Source organism: Aquarana catesbeiana, linkage group LG03 (genome assembly GCF_042186555.1).
Source record: "Aquarana catesbeiana isolate 2022-GZ linkage group LG03, ASM4218655v1, whole genome shotgun sequence".
Classification (NCBI taxonomy): domain Eukaryota; kingdom Metazoa; phylum Chordata; class Amphibia; order Anura; family Ranidae; genus Aquarana; species Aquarana catesbeiana.
Window position 1 is genome coordinate 192,075,308 of NC_133326.1, and position 17,279 is coordinate 192,092,586.

Sequence of the window (17,279 nt, forward strand, 5' to 3'; positions counted from 1 at the left end):
TAACTATTTAACCCAAATACCATTTTCGAAAACCTGCCTCTTTGTGAATTACTTTTTGTCTGTTAAATCAGTTCAGTAGCTTGTCACTCGGATAAAACCAGTAGAGGAAGGCTGTGATGTGGGAGTGTCAAACCCAAACACACTGGTCCCTTGAAAGTAAAGACATTCTTTGGTCTCCACACCTCAGGAGGTCCGGCCTACTACTGATGACACAGGGGATCCACACCATTCTTAGACAGTTTATTAGGCTCTGGCATTCACAATCTCCATAGTTGAGAAATCTATATTTATTTGATTTGTTTTAGACCATGGAAATGTTCAGAAAACATTTCACATCCTTTATAGTTCAAATACAGTCAATAACTCATTTACTGGTACAATGTCATAATGTTTTTTTTTTGCTACATGAGTAAGATGCTGACCTGGAATATACCAACAAGTACTGTAACAGATGCAGCAACAAGAACTCTTTGTTCAGCAATTGTCAATTCATCTGTGTTATTTAATATGTTATAATTCACTGTTCCATCCTCATCGACAGGATCTGGGACTAACCTCATCACAGCTGACCCAACCATCAAGCTTAATACAGGGAATGGACCTAGAAGAGATACAAATAATTACATATATACATATGCATTTTAACAGCAGTTTAAGTAACTTCTGACATTTATGATGAGAATGAAGTTGTATCGAGTTATGATCAGCCTATGTCATCAGAAAAAATATATCAGTACACGCTTTTCATACTGTGTTTAGGCTACAGGTTCTCCCAAAGAACTTTGGTTTGTTTTTATTTGATTTCTGTCCTCACACACAAACATAGTAGTATAAAAGACCCTCTTATCCTTTTCAGCCAAGGAAGCTTCCATCTTAGCCTCTGTTTGATCTGTAACTGCCATGGTGCTATACATGTGATCATTAATGACACCAGTTTGGTTGGCAGCACAAGCAAATGTGACAGTCAGCATTCCCGGCATGCCTATACGCACCTCAGCCGCTGACATCTTAGGGTGGCTGGCTTGCGAGTCTCAATCGCTGCGCATGTACAGGAGTTCAGTCAGATTCGGCATTGCCAAATTTGTACAGTGAGCTATGCATGCAGAGCTCACTGTACAGGGATGGACAGACAGGTAAGTAACTGTTGCAGAAGAGACAAAGCATGTTTCTATTGCATTAAAATTTCTGCCTGTGTACCCCTTAGTATTTTTGGCCTAAAGTTTCACTGTAATTTATTAGCTTAAAATGTTTGTTCAGGCAGGGCTCTACTCTCTTTCTGTCAACCATGCTTGTACCAGTTTTGTTTGTAGTTTGCAACCTTTTATTATATAAATGTACAAACTATAATATGTTGTCATTTTATGAACAAAGGATGATCATTTTAATAGAAAAACTTTACTTACCGACAGAGATATGTTTAGATGTTCCAAGGAAAATATATATTAATGTGGGATAAAAAGCCGAATAGAGTCCATAAACTGGGGAAACATTTACCAGAAGAGCAAATGCCAAGCCTAGAAAACAGGAATCAACATACTCCTGTTTGTGTTTTCTCTTTTCAACAAACATACACACTCAAAACTATGCAAGTTCCTTCAAAGACTAACTCTACTTTTCTAGGTAATCCCCTCTAGGTGATCAAACTAGGTTGCAGGGATTTTGGCAAACCTTGTGTCAGATTCCTACCTTTCGTTGCTCAGAAGATCTCTATTTGTTTCATAATGTCACAAGCAGACTGAATCTGAATGTTAATGTCTGGTGGATTATAGTCAATGCACCTTCAGTGTTCTAATGAGAAAAGCAACAGGGTATGTATCCCTTCAAGCATTTAACCCTTGGGGAGTATTTCACCAAAATTGAAATTCCTATTGCAGAGGGTGCCTAAAATGTGACTTTGACATGAATTCTATCTTATATAGACTTCTGGCAAAATCACTGAGCCAATCACACAAGCAGGTAATGACATTTCTTGGGAGTGTTTTGTACACCAACTGTGTGGACAAGCACCCCTCCTCTGCTCCCAAATTCAGTGGGGAGCAGTCTCAGGAATCACCAGCCTCCAAACTTTACATCCTGGCTTTCAGCATTGCCACCAAAAGAAATGGAATTTCTTCTTCCTAGGTCCTCAACTGTGCAGTTCTCTTCTCCGTGTGATGCAGGTTGAGAACTTTTTTTTACCACACCTCTGTCCAAAAGGGCTGCCAAAATCTTGTGGGAGTTCGGTGTCTAACTGTGACACAGACATCCCGAAGATTGCACCCGGAGCCCACTGCAAAGGATACATTAATAGTTAGCTGGATCACATAAATATAGAATATAAATAATAGATATTATGGTAACTGTGATAGCTACAGCCTTTTCAGCCAGCGAATTGGCTGATTTATACTCACATCTAAAAAAAGCTCACATCTGATGCAATATGCTATGATCTGCTAACAACTAAATCCAATGGAGACTCACTATTCAATTCTCCTACTCCTGGACCTCTCTGCTGCCTTTGACACAGTGGACCAACCCCTTCTCAAAAAACTCCACGCCTTTGGTCTCCGTGACTGTACTCTTTGCTGGTTCTCATCCTACTTATCCAACCGCACCTTTAGCGTTATTTACAATTAGTCCCTCCTCTCCTCTCCTCTCCCCTTCACTGTCAGGGTCCCCCAAGGCTATGTTCTTGGTCCTCTCTTATTCTCCACCTACACCTCCTCCCTGGGTCAGGTAATAGCCTCCCATGGCTTCCAATACCATTTCTATGCTGACGACACCCAACTCAACATATCAGCCTGGATGTCACACCACTTCCCCAAATGCAATCTATCCAAAATCAAGCTCATGATTTTTCCTCCCCCATGTGCCTCTTCCCCTGATTTCTCTGTCAAGATCTATAGCACTACTATCATCCCCACATGCCAAGGTTCTAGGTGTAATCCTGAACTCTGAACTCTCCTTTCGGTCCCATGTCTGATCACTGTCCAAATCTTGCTGCCTCAACCTCTGCAACATCTCCAAAATACGCTCCTTCCTAACCAATTACACCACAAAGCTCCTAGTTCACTCCCTTGTCATCTCCCTCCTCGGCAACTGCAACTCCCTCCTCATGGGATTACCTTTACATAGGCTATCCCCTCTTCAATCCATCATGAATGCTGCTGCCAGGCTCATCACCTTACCAACCATTGTCTGCTACACCTTTCTGTCAGTCCCTCCATGGGCTTCCACTCACCCAACAAATTAAATTCAAAATACGAAACAACAACTTACAAAGCCATCCACAACTCGGCCCCTAGCTACATCACTAACCTAGTCTCAAAATACCAACCTACTCATTCCCTTCTTTCCTCCCAAGACCTCCTGCTTTCTAGCTCCCTCATCACCTCCTCCCATGCTCGCCTCCAGGAGTTTTCCTGAGCCTCTCCTATCCTATGGAACTCCCTACCCCAATCTGTCCAACTATCTTCTTCTCTGCTTTTAGACAATCCCTGAACACCCTACTCTTCAGAGAAGCCTATTCTGCCCCTACCTAACAACTGTACTTTTATTTTCTCCATCAGATCACCCCCCACAGTTATTATCTTTTATATCACTTGACCCTCCCTCCTAGATTGTAAGTTCTATTGAGCAGGGCCCTCTGATTCCTCCTGTATTGAATTGTATTGTAACTGTACTGCCTGCCCCCATGTTGTAAAGCGCTGTTCCAACTGTTGGCGCTATATAAATCCTGTATTATGATAATAATAATACTAATATAATGCATATACTGTAGGCAATATAAAATAATGGAAAAACATATAAATAAATATATAAATATGTGCTATATGTTACCTTGCAAAACAGACACCATTCCTGTGCTGATGCCAGAGATCATGTCACCGAGGAGCCATTCCTTCAGATTGTACATGGGCAGCCAGGCAGCAATTGGTATCAAATTAAATATAGTTCTCTTTAATGTACCCGTGGGGCATCTGCATGAAAATATATAAATACATACTGTGTATTCATAAAAAAAATGAGCCCACAATACTAAAATATTTGCAGCACTGGTTTCCAATTTTCAGACAACAGCTAAATACACTGTTAAAATACATACTGTATAAGGGAGCTGTTTTATCTGCCAAGGGATTAGCATTTCTGTCCATTTAGTCTTGAAATTTACACAGTCCTGTAAGACAGCACAGCCAGATTGGTGACCTCACTTTTCTGAAGTGCAGATACGTATTACAGCTAGGTCACCTACCTAACCCTAGCCTATGGCTGGAAAGAGAAGCAGCAGTCTGATGAAATCAACCATCTGGTCTCTATACTGTACTATGTGTAGTATTTTTTAAATAAATACATAACTTCATTCATTTGCCTAGAGCAGTATTTTTCAACTCCGGTCTTTAAGGCGCCTCAACAGGTCATGTTTTCAGGCTTCCCATTATTTTGCACAGGTGATTTGATCAGTTTCACTGCCTTAGTAATTACCACAGCCGTTTCATCTGAGGGAAATCCTGAAAACATGATCGCGCATACGCAGTTGAAGTTGGAAGCCAACTGTGAAACCGCAAGGAGTCTCAGCTGGCTTCCCTTAGTAAACATGTTTACGCCGGGGACCTGAACATTGGCGAAGAACCGGGGGATGACTGTGCTGGATCCCTGGACAGGTAATTGTGCTTTTATTAAATGTAAGCAGCTACAGTAAGTCAGCTGCTGACTTTAATTTTTTTTTGGGGGGTGGAGGGGGACAGAAGATCTACTTTAACTTTAACCCTACACTGAACACAGCACCAACCTGAAAGTAAATAGAACAAAGCATCAAAATTCTCTCCAAGCATATAATTACTAAAACAGAAGCTATACTGTATGTACCTTGCACATTCTGCCACATCCATTCTTTTTTTTACATCTTTGTAATACAGATATTGTGCATTTGGGGCTGTGCAGCCTCTGTGTCTGCATCCACTCCTATAGACTGCCTGCACGCAGCTTGGGGTGGTTGCAGACACAAAAACAAAGGCAGCTTGCACTCAGTATGGGTGCCAGCACCTGTCAGAATGAGGCCTTAATATCTAAATATGACTAAGTACAAGGGTTATTATTGTTATATGGCATGTACTGCACACCTTAGAGAAATTTCTCCAAAGCCCAACTCTAGGTATTAGAAGATGCTTTTTTTCTTACATTACCCCTGCTCAGGCTGGCTTCAGCATTCATCTTGTCTCCTCTTGGTGTTCTGTGCAATGGGTGGTCCTTCAACATCATCACATACAATACAGGGCTATTAACCCTGTATTGTATGTGGAGACAGGAGTGTGACTGTGGGCAAGAGAGCCATAAAGAGGAGGCTTTGTGGGAATAATCCTATTGCGTGAGAGACCCTACTGGAGTGAGGAACAAGGTAAGTATTACACCTTCTTCCTAGACTGAACTAGCAGTTAGCCCATGCAGTGGAGGGGATGCTAAATGGGCAGCATATGTCCAATTCCTGGAGTTGGACTTTAAACAAGCAGGAGAATCAGCAGGAAAAACAAAATAATTTATGCCAGAAAAGAAAACATTACAGGTGTCTCTAGTGCAAGATATCCCCTTATATCCTGTTCCTGGGACCATTCTAAAGCTTTGGCTTTCCCATCACTCACATAACATCTCCGTAGTGCCTGCAGCTGCAGATGTTAGTTATGGCTTTAAATTCCTTTACTGGTTGTTATAAATATGGAAATATTTGAAGCCTTATCAAACATTCACCTTAATGGGGGGGGGGGGGGGATATCACACAGGGTTGATTTACTATAAGCAATTATACTGTTCACTTTGCAAGGGTATTTCCCCAGAACTTAGTGAATGAGGTGAAACTTCACTGACTTCCATCACCCAGTCATGTGCAAGCAAAAATCAATTCGTTTTTTTTCCTTGCACATGATTGGGTATTCTTTGCAAAGTGAAATTACACAACAATGCTTCAGTTCTGAGGAAAATTCCCTTGCAAAGTGAACAGCCTATTTGCCTTCAGTACATCACCCCCACAGTGTACATTATACCATTTAAACTCATTACATGCCTTTATACCTGTTTAGGAATTTCCTGTATGCATATAAATGAGTATGTATTGTATTGTATGTATTGTGAGTATGTTTCGCATGTATTGTGAATAAGGCCTTGGGTTAGGAAGCTTTTCAGTGTCTTGTTCTTTAGGCAATTTTTAACCCATCATTTTCCATATGGCCAGTGACAGTCATTTTATCTGCTACTAGTTCTTGTTATGACATATTTTTACTCCTATAAGTGATAATTGGTGACCTGTACATTACTGCACACATGCACCAGGTCAGAGCTGCATGACTGATTGGTCAATACCATTTGAGGATTATTGTCACCCTTTTGCAGTCCATAAAAGTCTAGACAATCTCTAGAAATGCTCAAAATAAGCAGCATCAGCTGTAATTATTGGACCATCTATGGTCAGCCTTAGCCACTGTTTTGGGCTACAGGTAAGAAATATATTTTCCTGCTTGCAGTATGTGCTTCAAAAATGCTGAGCCCTGAAATTACCAAAATGTTTTTGACTTTTACGAACACAAGTAAATGCATTGGGGTTGATTTACTAAGGGCAAATAGGTTGTTCACTTTGCAAATTAATTTTCCCCAGAGCTTAATGAATGTTTTGAAATTACACTTTGCAAAGAAAACCCAAACATGTGCAAGGAAAATTGAACAGTATTTTTTCTTGCACATAATTTGATGATTGAAGTCGGCAGAGCTTCATCTTGTTCACTAAGCTCTGGAAGAAATTTCCTTGCAACTTTGTTCGCAAAATTAACATTCTGTTTGCCTTTAGTAAATCAACCCCACAGTTTTCACTATACTTCAGCTATTCCATATCAGCTGTGATAATACTGACATTTAAATAGGAATACACTTGCACTTGGTACAGTTATCAGCCGATATAAATGAAGAATTATGCTCAGGAAGATACAGCATTATAAATGTTATATTTCTCACTTGAGTCTCCAGTTAGGTGGAATGTGCTTATCCTAATATAACATTATCATGAATACTTAGAAAAATCTTCTCAGTCTGTCATTCAGTTTTACCAAGAGACCTGCAACCACAAAAAAGCCCAGACTGACGTTGGTGACTTTACTAAAATATTAAGCCATTAACCCAAAGTAAGTACGCAGCAAATTACAACAATGTACGTGTTTATGCCTAATGAACCATAGATGATGAACATCAGAGGATCAGCATAACAGCTACACAATTTATATCATCATAAGGAGGTCTGCAATAGCAGCCTATATTTTCTGATGACAGGGCCCTTTAATTGTTTCCCCTGTTATCAATCACTTTAACAAAAAAAACTAAATCCAATGGAAAGGTCTAATTTAATTTAGAATCTAATTCCAGAATCATCACTTACCGAAAGCACTCCTTGAGGTGGTCCAGAAGAGTTTTATGATACCTGATAACTTTTTTATGCTTTGAAGAGAAAGCATTTTCGGAGTATATGGGCCTGGTCACCATGTAGTAACTTCTTATGTTCTCAGTCATCGCTTCCAAATATTTCCTGCTGTGTGGAATTTTGATCATGGTTCATTTCTAGGTAGCTGATGACTGAATGAAAAGGAGGGCCCATTACGTCCAGAAAGTATCAGATGTCACTCACTACTGATTCACAGTAATAAAAGTACCTCTCTCAGTTAGTCATACAATGCATACTTAATGGATCATGCTGATTTTTTTGGTATATTCTATAAATATTAATAAGCAATTTATGTTAATAGGTAGAAAGAAGAATTTTGCTCAATATAAGGAGAATACTGATTTTTAAGGTTCTGGCATTTTATAGCAACTAGTTAAAGTCCATCTTTCATTAATAGGGCTACAGTACAATAACTAAAAAACCTAAAATCGGATTTGCTTATGAGGGAATGGTTTTGGTTAGGCTTAGCCATTAAAGAGCCAGGCATAAAAATAAAACCAGTCATTGAGGTCTTAATCAAAAATGCAGCTATATTGTAAATAGATAATCCAATCAATTTACTCCATTATGAGAGTTCTGTAATCCACTGCAGACAGACTGACAGACTGGACGTGTACTTGCTGAAGTATTTGCTGTACCTTCCTACCTCTGATTATTGACTGTGATTTAGTAATACTGACTTTTTTTTTTTTAAATACGTTTTTTGGTAGGTGATAGACATCAGGAACCTGCACTGAATAAAATTGCTTTATATTGAAAAACAAGTAAAGATCAAGATCAAGAGTCAAAGTTTTCCTCGGGTCAGGTTGATTCAGTAAAGGTGGACTTTGGAAAATTTTTATACAAAATTGTATGTAAACGCGTATAGAGCGCTAGACTGCAAATTGCCCATCTGAGTGAGATGTCCGCAGTTACTGTATAATAGAATGTAATGTCAAGAAATAGCAAAAAACAGGGCAGTCTCAAAGTGACCACTGGGATGGTGGGGAAAAAACATAAAAACATAACACCAGTAGGCTCTCCTGGGAATACACATAAATGCCGTCTGTAATTAAGAAGTGTGCAAGGGGCTGATGGCAGGATGGATTTCAGAGCCTAATTACACCAAAGACCAGGTATCCAGTAAAAAAGGCAAAGTTTATTCCAAATGAATTAAAAGCATAGAGGATATGACTGGGTGTTGTGCAGTATTACCAGCGGTTGACCAAACACAGGCTTTCGGCAGGAAGTATGTGCCAGGGGACCCAGATGTAAGTGTTATCCTAGATGGGAGACTGCTCGCTGCAGCCAGACAGTGGAGGGACTCGTGTCACCAAAAGTAACATCACCGAAACCCGGAAGTCAGCTGATACAACCTTGGACTACAGGAAAACACCAGGAGGTGGAGCCGGTTGCATGGACAACATGTTTCAGGGGAACGCCCCTTTGTCAAATCCTTAAGGATATATATACAATATATAGGATATAGTGTGGCTTGAGATAGATGGGGCTTGGGAGCCAGACACCTCAGAGCTATTTGGATGTAGTCAGCTACTGCCAAGGGCCTTAGACAGGGCTGCAACTCCTAAAGAAGTGGTTCAACACCTAGAAGGACCAGCTGTAGTTGTCCTGACTCTTTTATGGTCTGCTGCGGGCTGTGAGCAGGATGCAAAAGGCCTTTTAGGCTAGTCTAACAGTCCTCTAAAATGAGTACTAATACACCTGAGAATGAGTGTGTCAGCACTATACAAGTTATACAAAGCTATACAAATGGACATTGAGAGAGATTGGTATAATAAAGACTGTGACTATACTCGGTGGTGGAAGCTGAATGCTGTGGATTTTGTATACATGGAGAAGGAAGGTCCCAACACTGTGGTGCTCCCAAGGAGAAAGGAGGTAAAAAGGGAAGATGGCTTAAAAATGATGTGCTTGTGTTCCGTGCCTAAATGACAGATACAAAATGTCTGCTCTTGTGTATTGTGTTCCATACTAATAATTCTGTTAGTATGTCAATGTAACGTTAGAGGTCATGGCCATCTTTGAAAAAATACAGTAAAGTGTAGAAAATATTATTCTTGTGTGAACATTCCTTTTTTCTTAAATATTAAGGCCTATAGCCGGGGTTGTCGTGAGTGGGCCTATGGCCAAGAGTTGACACAAGATCGTGAAGGGATCCAGCTACCAGCAGGTGGGTAATTGCCCTATTCAAGAAGAGGCAGGATGGGGACTTGCAAGGTTTTGGAGCCAATACACAAGCAATCGCAGTCCCCCTTACAAGCTGTTTTATACATTAGTGAGCTGGCGGGATGCCAAGATTATATTCTTTATAAAAAGTAAAGAGGAAAGAAGATGTAATTTCAGTGCCTCTGTTTTGAACTTTGAAGAATAATTTATCCGCAATATCTATAGCTTGAAAGATGAATGATGTCTTGTATTGTCATACTGCCTGTTTAGATACTTCTTTTTTTTTTAACTGCCCTTTTAGATACTTTAGTTGCATACTTTGGGTAGATTCCTCTTAGCATTTGTTGTTGAGCAAGAAACTCAGTTGAAATTATTGTTTATTTATTATTTTATTAGAGGTTATTCCATAAACTAAAATGTTTGGTTTCACACATATTAGGCCACAGTGCCACTAACTATTATTTTATGTGTAGCACCCTCTAGTTAGGTAGGTGCTTGAGGTTTGATTGTTCTATCGAGTAGAAAGTAGGCAGGTCTAGCTGGTGGCTTGGCCTGTTTGTTTTCATTCTGGGCTGGGAGTGGCTCAAGGCAGGGCTGGGTGACTCACAGGTAGCATCACTGAGACCTCCCTCTTCTTTCCAGAGGATTCTGGAAAGAGAGGAGGAGAGGAGAGGCAGAGCTGCCTGGGGTATTTTGAGGAGCCTTGATCAATCCCCATCTTGGATTGGCAGGGGGCAGGCATCCTTAAATAACCAGGGTCAGCCCAGCCTGGGGAGGAGTTGTCTGGTGGAAGGGACGGAGTGAGGGAGTGTGGAGGCTGTCAGGGCCTACAGCCCCTCCAGAGCTCCCCAGTCTGGGTGGTGACCTTGGGCCTGGGTTTGGGTGCAGCCAGGAGGAGAGATCCTGATAACAGAGGCACATGAGAGAGCAAGGAGAGAACAGCGGGAGAGAGCACTGCTGAGAGCCCCTGGGGCAGACAACTGGTCACAGCCAGGAGGGCTGGTGAGTAAGTCGGGAGGACTGGGGAGGCACACCTGCGACAACTGAGAATTTGCAGTGTGAGATAGGTGCAGAACCAAAAGAGTGGACTGTGGAAAAAGGGGCAGTGGAAAGAGGCAGCTGCAGCTACAGAAGGTTTACTGGGATCAGTAGCCGAGTTGAGGACAGTTAGCACTGGAACTATTTCTACATCATGGGGGCCCAGGGACCCTTCTCACAAAAAGCAATTCACTGAGGCTTAGTTGAATTAGTGTCAGGCCTAACCCTTTGGTGCTAGCTGGTCTGGGAATCTGCAGCAAGTGAAGTGCTGGAGGAGTAATGGTCTGCAGAAAGTTAAGTGCTGGAGGAGTAATGGTCTGCAGCAAGCAAAGTGCTGAAGGAGTGAAGGGAAGGAGGTCTTAAGCAAGAGTTGTGCTGGAGAAAAGACTGGAGTGTATATAGAAGTCCCAAGCAAGTTGCACTGAATCTTTCTGGGCATCCCATAATTTCCCATTCCCATCCAAGTTCAATCCCATCAATAAAAAACAAAAAAACTAAGCTTATGGACTGTTCTATGTCTCTGAGTGCCTGAAAGATGGGTGCCGGGCTGGGCAGGGTGACAGGTAAACCACAATATTCCGCAACCCCTACGGGGGCATGGCTACATATGCAATCCCACAGACTTTGTCCAACAGCAAAACAGCAAAACCAACCATTAAGGGTTCTGATGTAAGCAAGAAACTTTTTGACTAGATTCTATGTCTAATTTTAGCTAATTTAACCAGGTTTCGAAAAAAAACATCTGTAAATATAGAAATATTTATTAAAAAAAGTATTTGGAGACGGATTGGCAAGAATATGAATTCTTCAGAAAATCAGAATGAATTTTTGTTTATAAAAAAAAAATCTTAGGAGACAGATTGGCAAGAACCACAAGAGCACTATTATCAATAATAACAGTTATAGGAATAGAGTGTTATTTTTTTAAAGGACATATAGGGATGTACCGTAATTATAAATAATAATTCCATAGCTATTCGCCCAGTGAAAGTCCATGTACATTTGTTCTATGTGAAAATATCCTAATAACATTGTTTTTTTGCCCAACATAAATGTTTTGCTAAATTGCTATGCAAATATTTTTAAATACACCTCTTATTTTTTATTATTATTATTATTTAAAAAAAAAATAAAGGCGACCCTAAAAAACTATCTATGTGAGTGTGCATTAGCAACGTGACAGCAAAGCATCATCATGAACATGAGACAGGTAAAGATCATTTTCTTCTTTCTTTAAAAGCTTTGTTTTGTAGAAATATGAAAGAACCAGGCCAATAGAACTGTCCTAATTATCAGAATGAATTCAGAAAAGAGAAAAGATTTGCCAAAAGATGATTCACAGCTCCCTCTTCTGGAATCATTAGGTTCAGCAAAAAAGAATAAAAAAAATCTGACTGGTATGGGCAACAAAATGATAATCTCAGACATTTTATACTTTTCTATTATTTGTATTGTAAGAAAAGATAACAGACAAAGAAAAACTGACATAATCAGATGCAAATCAGACTGTCTATCTGTTAGCAAAGGCAAGGCAGCCTAATACAAGTGGTATTCAGTTTAAGCATTTCCTTTTACTCCACGGTGGAGCATAGGACAACAGTAAAAGCCTCTTCATCACACTTGCATGATTAGGTCTCTTTTGGTCTTGGGGGTTCCAGTTATGTTCTTGCCTTGTGGAGTTTTTCAGAGGTTGAGCGGTATCCAAAACCGCTTTATTTGTTGTTTCTGAAAGTTGGTTGGCCACCGCTCAAAATTGACCAAAAATGAACACATCTGCCCATCTGATGCTAACGATCCATTTGATAATGATTTTTTCACTAGTGCTCTATGTCTCATACACATAAAATAAAACAGATCTGATACTGTGCTTGAAGATGCTCAGCTTTGTTCTTCTATTGATCTGGTCTATTGAGGCTGCCTTTACCAACATTGGGATTTATTTACTAAAGCTGGAGAGTGCAAAATTAGGCTCACTTCTGCAGAGAAACCATTCAGCTTCCAGGTTATATTGCCAAAGCTTCCCTGAACAAACTGAGGTTAGAAGCTGATTGGCTACCATGCACAGCTGCATCAGATTGTGAGTGCTCCAGTTTTAGAAAATCTCCCCCACTGCCTTCTAAAAATGTTAGTTGTCTGGCTGTCATTATGACCCTCTTGCTTTAATACTTTGACTGATCTTGAACAAGTGGTCAGATAAGGATGGCTGGCTTTTATATGACTTACCTTAACTGAATACTTCAGGTTAGTAACTAAAAGTAATAAAGCTTTGGGGTCAGCATAAGACCTGGGTATTACCATTTTCAAAAGGAAGTCAACAGCAGCAGTCCCCATAATCCTATGTAGCACCCTCTACCTAGGTAGGTGCTAGAGTAGGTTTTTTTTTGGTAAGTGTAGGTAAAATTTAGGCAGGCCTAGCTGGGAGCTAGACCTGTTTGTTTTGGTTGTCTGGGAGTTGCTCGGAGTAGCAGCTATGACTCACAGACAGCATCACCTCACTGTTACCTCCCTCTTTCTTCTAGAGGATTCTAGAATAGGAGGAGGGGAAGAGAGGTGGAGCTGTCTGGGGTGTCTCAGGGAGCCCTGACCAATCCCCAACTAGGAGTGGCAGGGGGTAGGCCTCCTTGAATACCCAGGGTCAGCCCAGCTGAGGAGGAGTTGTCGGGTGGAAAAACTAAGGATGGCGTTCTAGGCTGTCGGGGCCTTTAAGGGAGCTCCCCAGTCTGGGGGGGTGACCTTGGGCCTGGGACTTGGGTGCAGGATGGAGTTCTTCAAGAAGGATCCGAATAGGAGGCACAGGAGGAGTCAGAGAGGACAGCAGGAGTTAGTATTGCTGGGCAAGTCTTCAGGAGTGAACCACCCCCTACAGGGGTACTGTTACCGCCAGTTTGCATTATGTCCTCCTGTAATATAATTGATTCACCTATAGTAACACTCCTGTTGATGATACCTGGGTCCCTATCCAGAATCTTTAAATAAATTTATTATAAGACATTACTTATTGGCAGCTATATTTGCAATCTCCTGCCATTGGAAGTCATCCACACCTCATTCCATTGTGAAATGATTGCAGGTTCTTAAAGTGATATTAAAGGAAATTAAAAAAAATAACAAACATGTTTGCTCAGAGCAGCCCCATTCCTCCTCTTCTCAGGTCCCCTGTCTGCCCTCCTGGCCCCTCCCTCCTGCCAAGCTGCTGAATCGTAATGGGGAGATTTACTAAAACTTGAGAACTCTGAACAAGCTAAAGTTAGAAGCTGACTGGCTACCCTGCACAGCTGCACCAGATTCTATTAGGCTTTGACAATAAAACCTGAAAGCTGATAATTGTGTTCACCCCCTACCCCATCTTGATTTATTTTTTTTAATTTGTGTTATTTGACATTGCATTATGTTTTGTGTTGTATAAAGCATGATATAACTGACCTTCAAAGCAATAAGCAACTTTCAAAGCAATAACCTTTCCAAACCCATTACAATAAAAACACCATCATCCCTTTGGTTTTTGAAAGGCGGCTCTCAAGCCCAGTAGTGGCTGGTGCTCAAAATTTTTTGGGGGGTGCAATTGCAGTCTCACTGTGCCCATCAAATGCAGCCACTGTGCCATCAAATGCAGCCACTGTGCCCATCAAATGCAGTCACTGTGCCCATAAAATGCAGTCAGTGTGCTTCATCAAATGCAGCCACTGTGCTTCATCAAATGCAGCCACTGTGCCCCATCAAATGTAGCTTCACTGTGACCCCCCCCCACACCCGCTCGCCCGCTCGCTGTTTGACCGGCACTTACCCCATCTTGGTGGTGGGTCAGGCATCGGGTGACGGTGACGAGCTGTGGGACCGACATCTGGTCAGGCGACAGCTCCTGTGTCCTCCATGCTTCCCGTACATCTCTTCTTCCCTTCTGCTAGGCGTCCAATAGGGTCGCCTGTGCCTTCAGCCAATCAGGTGACAGTATTAGACCCATGCTTCCTGATTGGCGGAGAGGCAGTTCAGTGTTAGAAAAGCAAATATTCATTTGCTTTTCTAACACACCTGGGTGGGCTCCAAGCGCAATGCTCTGCGCTCTGAGTACACCTTTTTTGAAGCCTATTAGAGCCTATGGCTCTAATCAGGTGCTTAAAAAAAAAACACCCCCGCCGCTGTAATTCAGGTACCCGGCGTCCGAAAAGAAGCCGGACACTGAATAGGTGGACATGGCGGCCATGGATAGATTCATGCTATGCATCTATCCATTCTACATATAGGGGGTGGCATGATAAGAGTGTGCCGGTGTGCCCTTAATTGATGGACTGCCCCTGCTCAAGCCCCAGCAGTCAGTACTGGAAGCACTAATTTGTAAAGGAGCCTCCATCAGATTTAGTGTAATATGCCCTTAGTCTCTGACCACTATCTCTAGTAATTATTCATTCTATAACAGTTTTCTTTAACATTACATATAAATATTACATTTGGCTCTTTGGAGATATCCGTAAAACCCTACACCTTGTAAACTGACAATCACTGAGCTAGAGCTAAACAGGAGATTTTTAGTAGCTTAGTACTGTAATGCCGCGTACACATGGTCGGAATTTCCGACAACAAATGTTCGATGGGAGCTTGTTATCGAAAATTCCGACCATGTGTAGGCTCCATCGGACATTTTCCGTCGGAATTTCCGACAAACAAAATTTGAGATCTGGATCTCAAATTTTACAACAACAAAATCCATTGTCGGAAATTCCAATTGTGTGTACACAATTCCGATGCACAATAGTCCACGCATGCTCGGAATCATGCAGAAGAGCTGCACTGGCTATTGAACTTCAATTTTCTCGGCTCATCATACGTCACCGCGTTCTTGACGTTCGGAATTTCCGACAAGATTTGTGTGTTCGTGTGTATGCAAGACAAGTTTGAGCCAACATCCGTCAGAAAAAAACATGGATTTTGTTGTGGGAATGTGCGATTGTGTGTATGCGGCATAAGTGTACTTAAATTGTTAGAGGTTAATCACTTTAGCATGTAGTAGTAATCAACCTTGTGTGACTGCACAATGCTCTATTCATGTATGATTGATCCTTACAAGATGCTCCTACGTTCTACTCATGTAGCTTATGTCAAAGGGAGCCATTACTTCCATCTAGTCTATTTGGATTCACTTGCTGCACCTAGTGACTAATCTCTAGTGATTTTAATAGCAGGAATAAGCAACTTAATATCTCCTCCGGCTCATTCAGGTGACTACACACAATTTGTTAAAACTTTTAGAAGAAAATAAAATCACCCATGTAGCTTAGCCCTAATTGACACAGTCTGACCATATCCTATAATTGGGCTGATTTACTAAATTAATTGAGAATCTTCACATAATAAATTGTGTCAATGTTCAATTACGGTATCCAGTCATGTAAAAACAAATTCTTTCTTTATCACCTCTGCACATGATGACTGGATAATTGAAGTGAATATTTACTCAACTTGTGTGAAGATTCTCAACTTTTTTTTAGTAAATCTGTCCAAATACATTTGGTCAATTTTCAGTTTAATTATCTAGTTACATGCAGATGAAATAAGGAAACAGGAAAAATGGAAATTTGCTTTTCATATGACTGAATAATGGAAGTAAACATTCACACAAGTTATATTCAAACAGCTCCTTTAGTAAATCAGCCGCAATGTATATGTTGAACATTTAGACATCTTGATTTTAGGAAAGGTCTTCAATGTTGTAATTTATCTGTTCTCTATATGGTAGCATTCAATTTTATATTTAAACAACCTCAAAAAAAAATAAATACATATACTATAAATGGTTTAAAAAATAGCAAATTCTATATATTGCTCAGATGTGTTATATTAAAAAGCAACGGTTTCTTCTTTTTGAAAAAGATATATTCAAAAAAAAAATCAAATAATTTATTTTATAATGTAAAATAAACTGCATTTACAGGCGAAACAATTTGTGTTAATTTTTCCACTAACAGCCTTCAGTCACGGTAAAGTCTTAATTCTCTTCACATCCTCTTCCTGTGTGTAGAATGTCAAGTTTTGGGTCAGCCATTCAATGAAAAGTACCATACAGAATTCACCTTCTTAGAATCTTGTTTCATTTGGCACCTGAAAAGCAAACACTACTATAAGATACAGAACTGTAACTAAGATAATGACATTATAAATACCAAAAGACTACAATTAACAGAGCAGCATCGATCCTCCTTTTCTGGGGTCCCCCCGGTGCTCCAGGCCCCTCCTCTTCGGCGTGTGCCCCCAGTGAAAGCCACTTTCCCTGGGAGCACCAGTGCATGCTCGTTCCCGAGCCGCTCAGTCTGTATCTATTGACACAGGCAGGGGGCGACTTGGCCCCACCCCCCCACTCCCTTGTCACAGCATTTGATTGACAGCAGCAGGAGCCAATGGAGAGAGCCGCTGCACACGTGCACATCACTTCATCGGCTCAGGTAAGAATAAGGGGGGCCCCTGCCGAGCAGACATTTTTTTTCCTTAATGCCCTCGGTTGCGTGTGGGCCCCAAGGTATGCCGGACCTTCAGAGCGCGGTGCACGTTTAAGAGATATTTATTTTACCTACAGGTAAGCCTTGTTATAGGCCTACCTGTAGGTAAAAATCACCAAGCGGGCTTTACT

General features: G+C 41.0%; 2 protein-coding genes across 2 annotated transcripts in view; both read right to left on the reverse strand.

Moving 5' to 3' along the window:
• Positions 1-7,524, reverse strand: part of LOC141131883 (chloride anion exchanger-like) — a 134,153-nt gene extending 126,629 nt beyond the window's left edge. The window contains exons 1-4 of the mRNA XM_073619673.1: positions 7,394-7,524; positions 3,820-3,959; positions 1,404-1,514; positions 423-601 (exon numbers count right to left, since the gene is read on the reverse strand). Coding sequence (XP_073475774.1) covers positions 423-601; positions 1,404-1,514; positions 3,820-3,959; positions 7,394-7,524 — 561 coding nt within the window. The remainder of the gene's footprint in view (positions 1-422; positions 602-1,403; positions 1,515-3,819; positions 3,960-7,393) is intronic.
• Positions 7,525-16,316: 8,792 nt separating this feature from the next.
• The window catches only part of LOC141131885 (chloride anion exchanger-like), a 134,040-nt gene continuing 133,077 nt past the window's right edge, over positions 16,317-17,279 (reverse strand). The window contains exon 21 of the mRNA XM_073619675.1: positions 16,317-16,753. Within this exon, the coding sequence (XP_073475776.1) occupies positions 16,730-16,753 (24 nt within the window). The 3' untranslated portion in view covers positions 16,317-16,729. The remainder of the gene's footprint in view (positions 16,754-17,279) is intronic.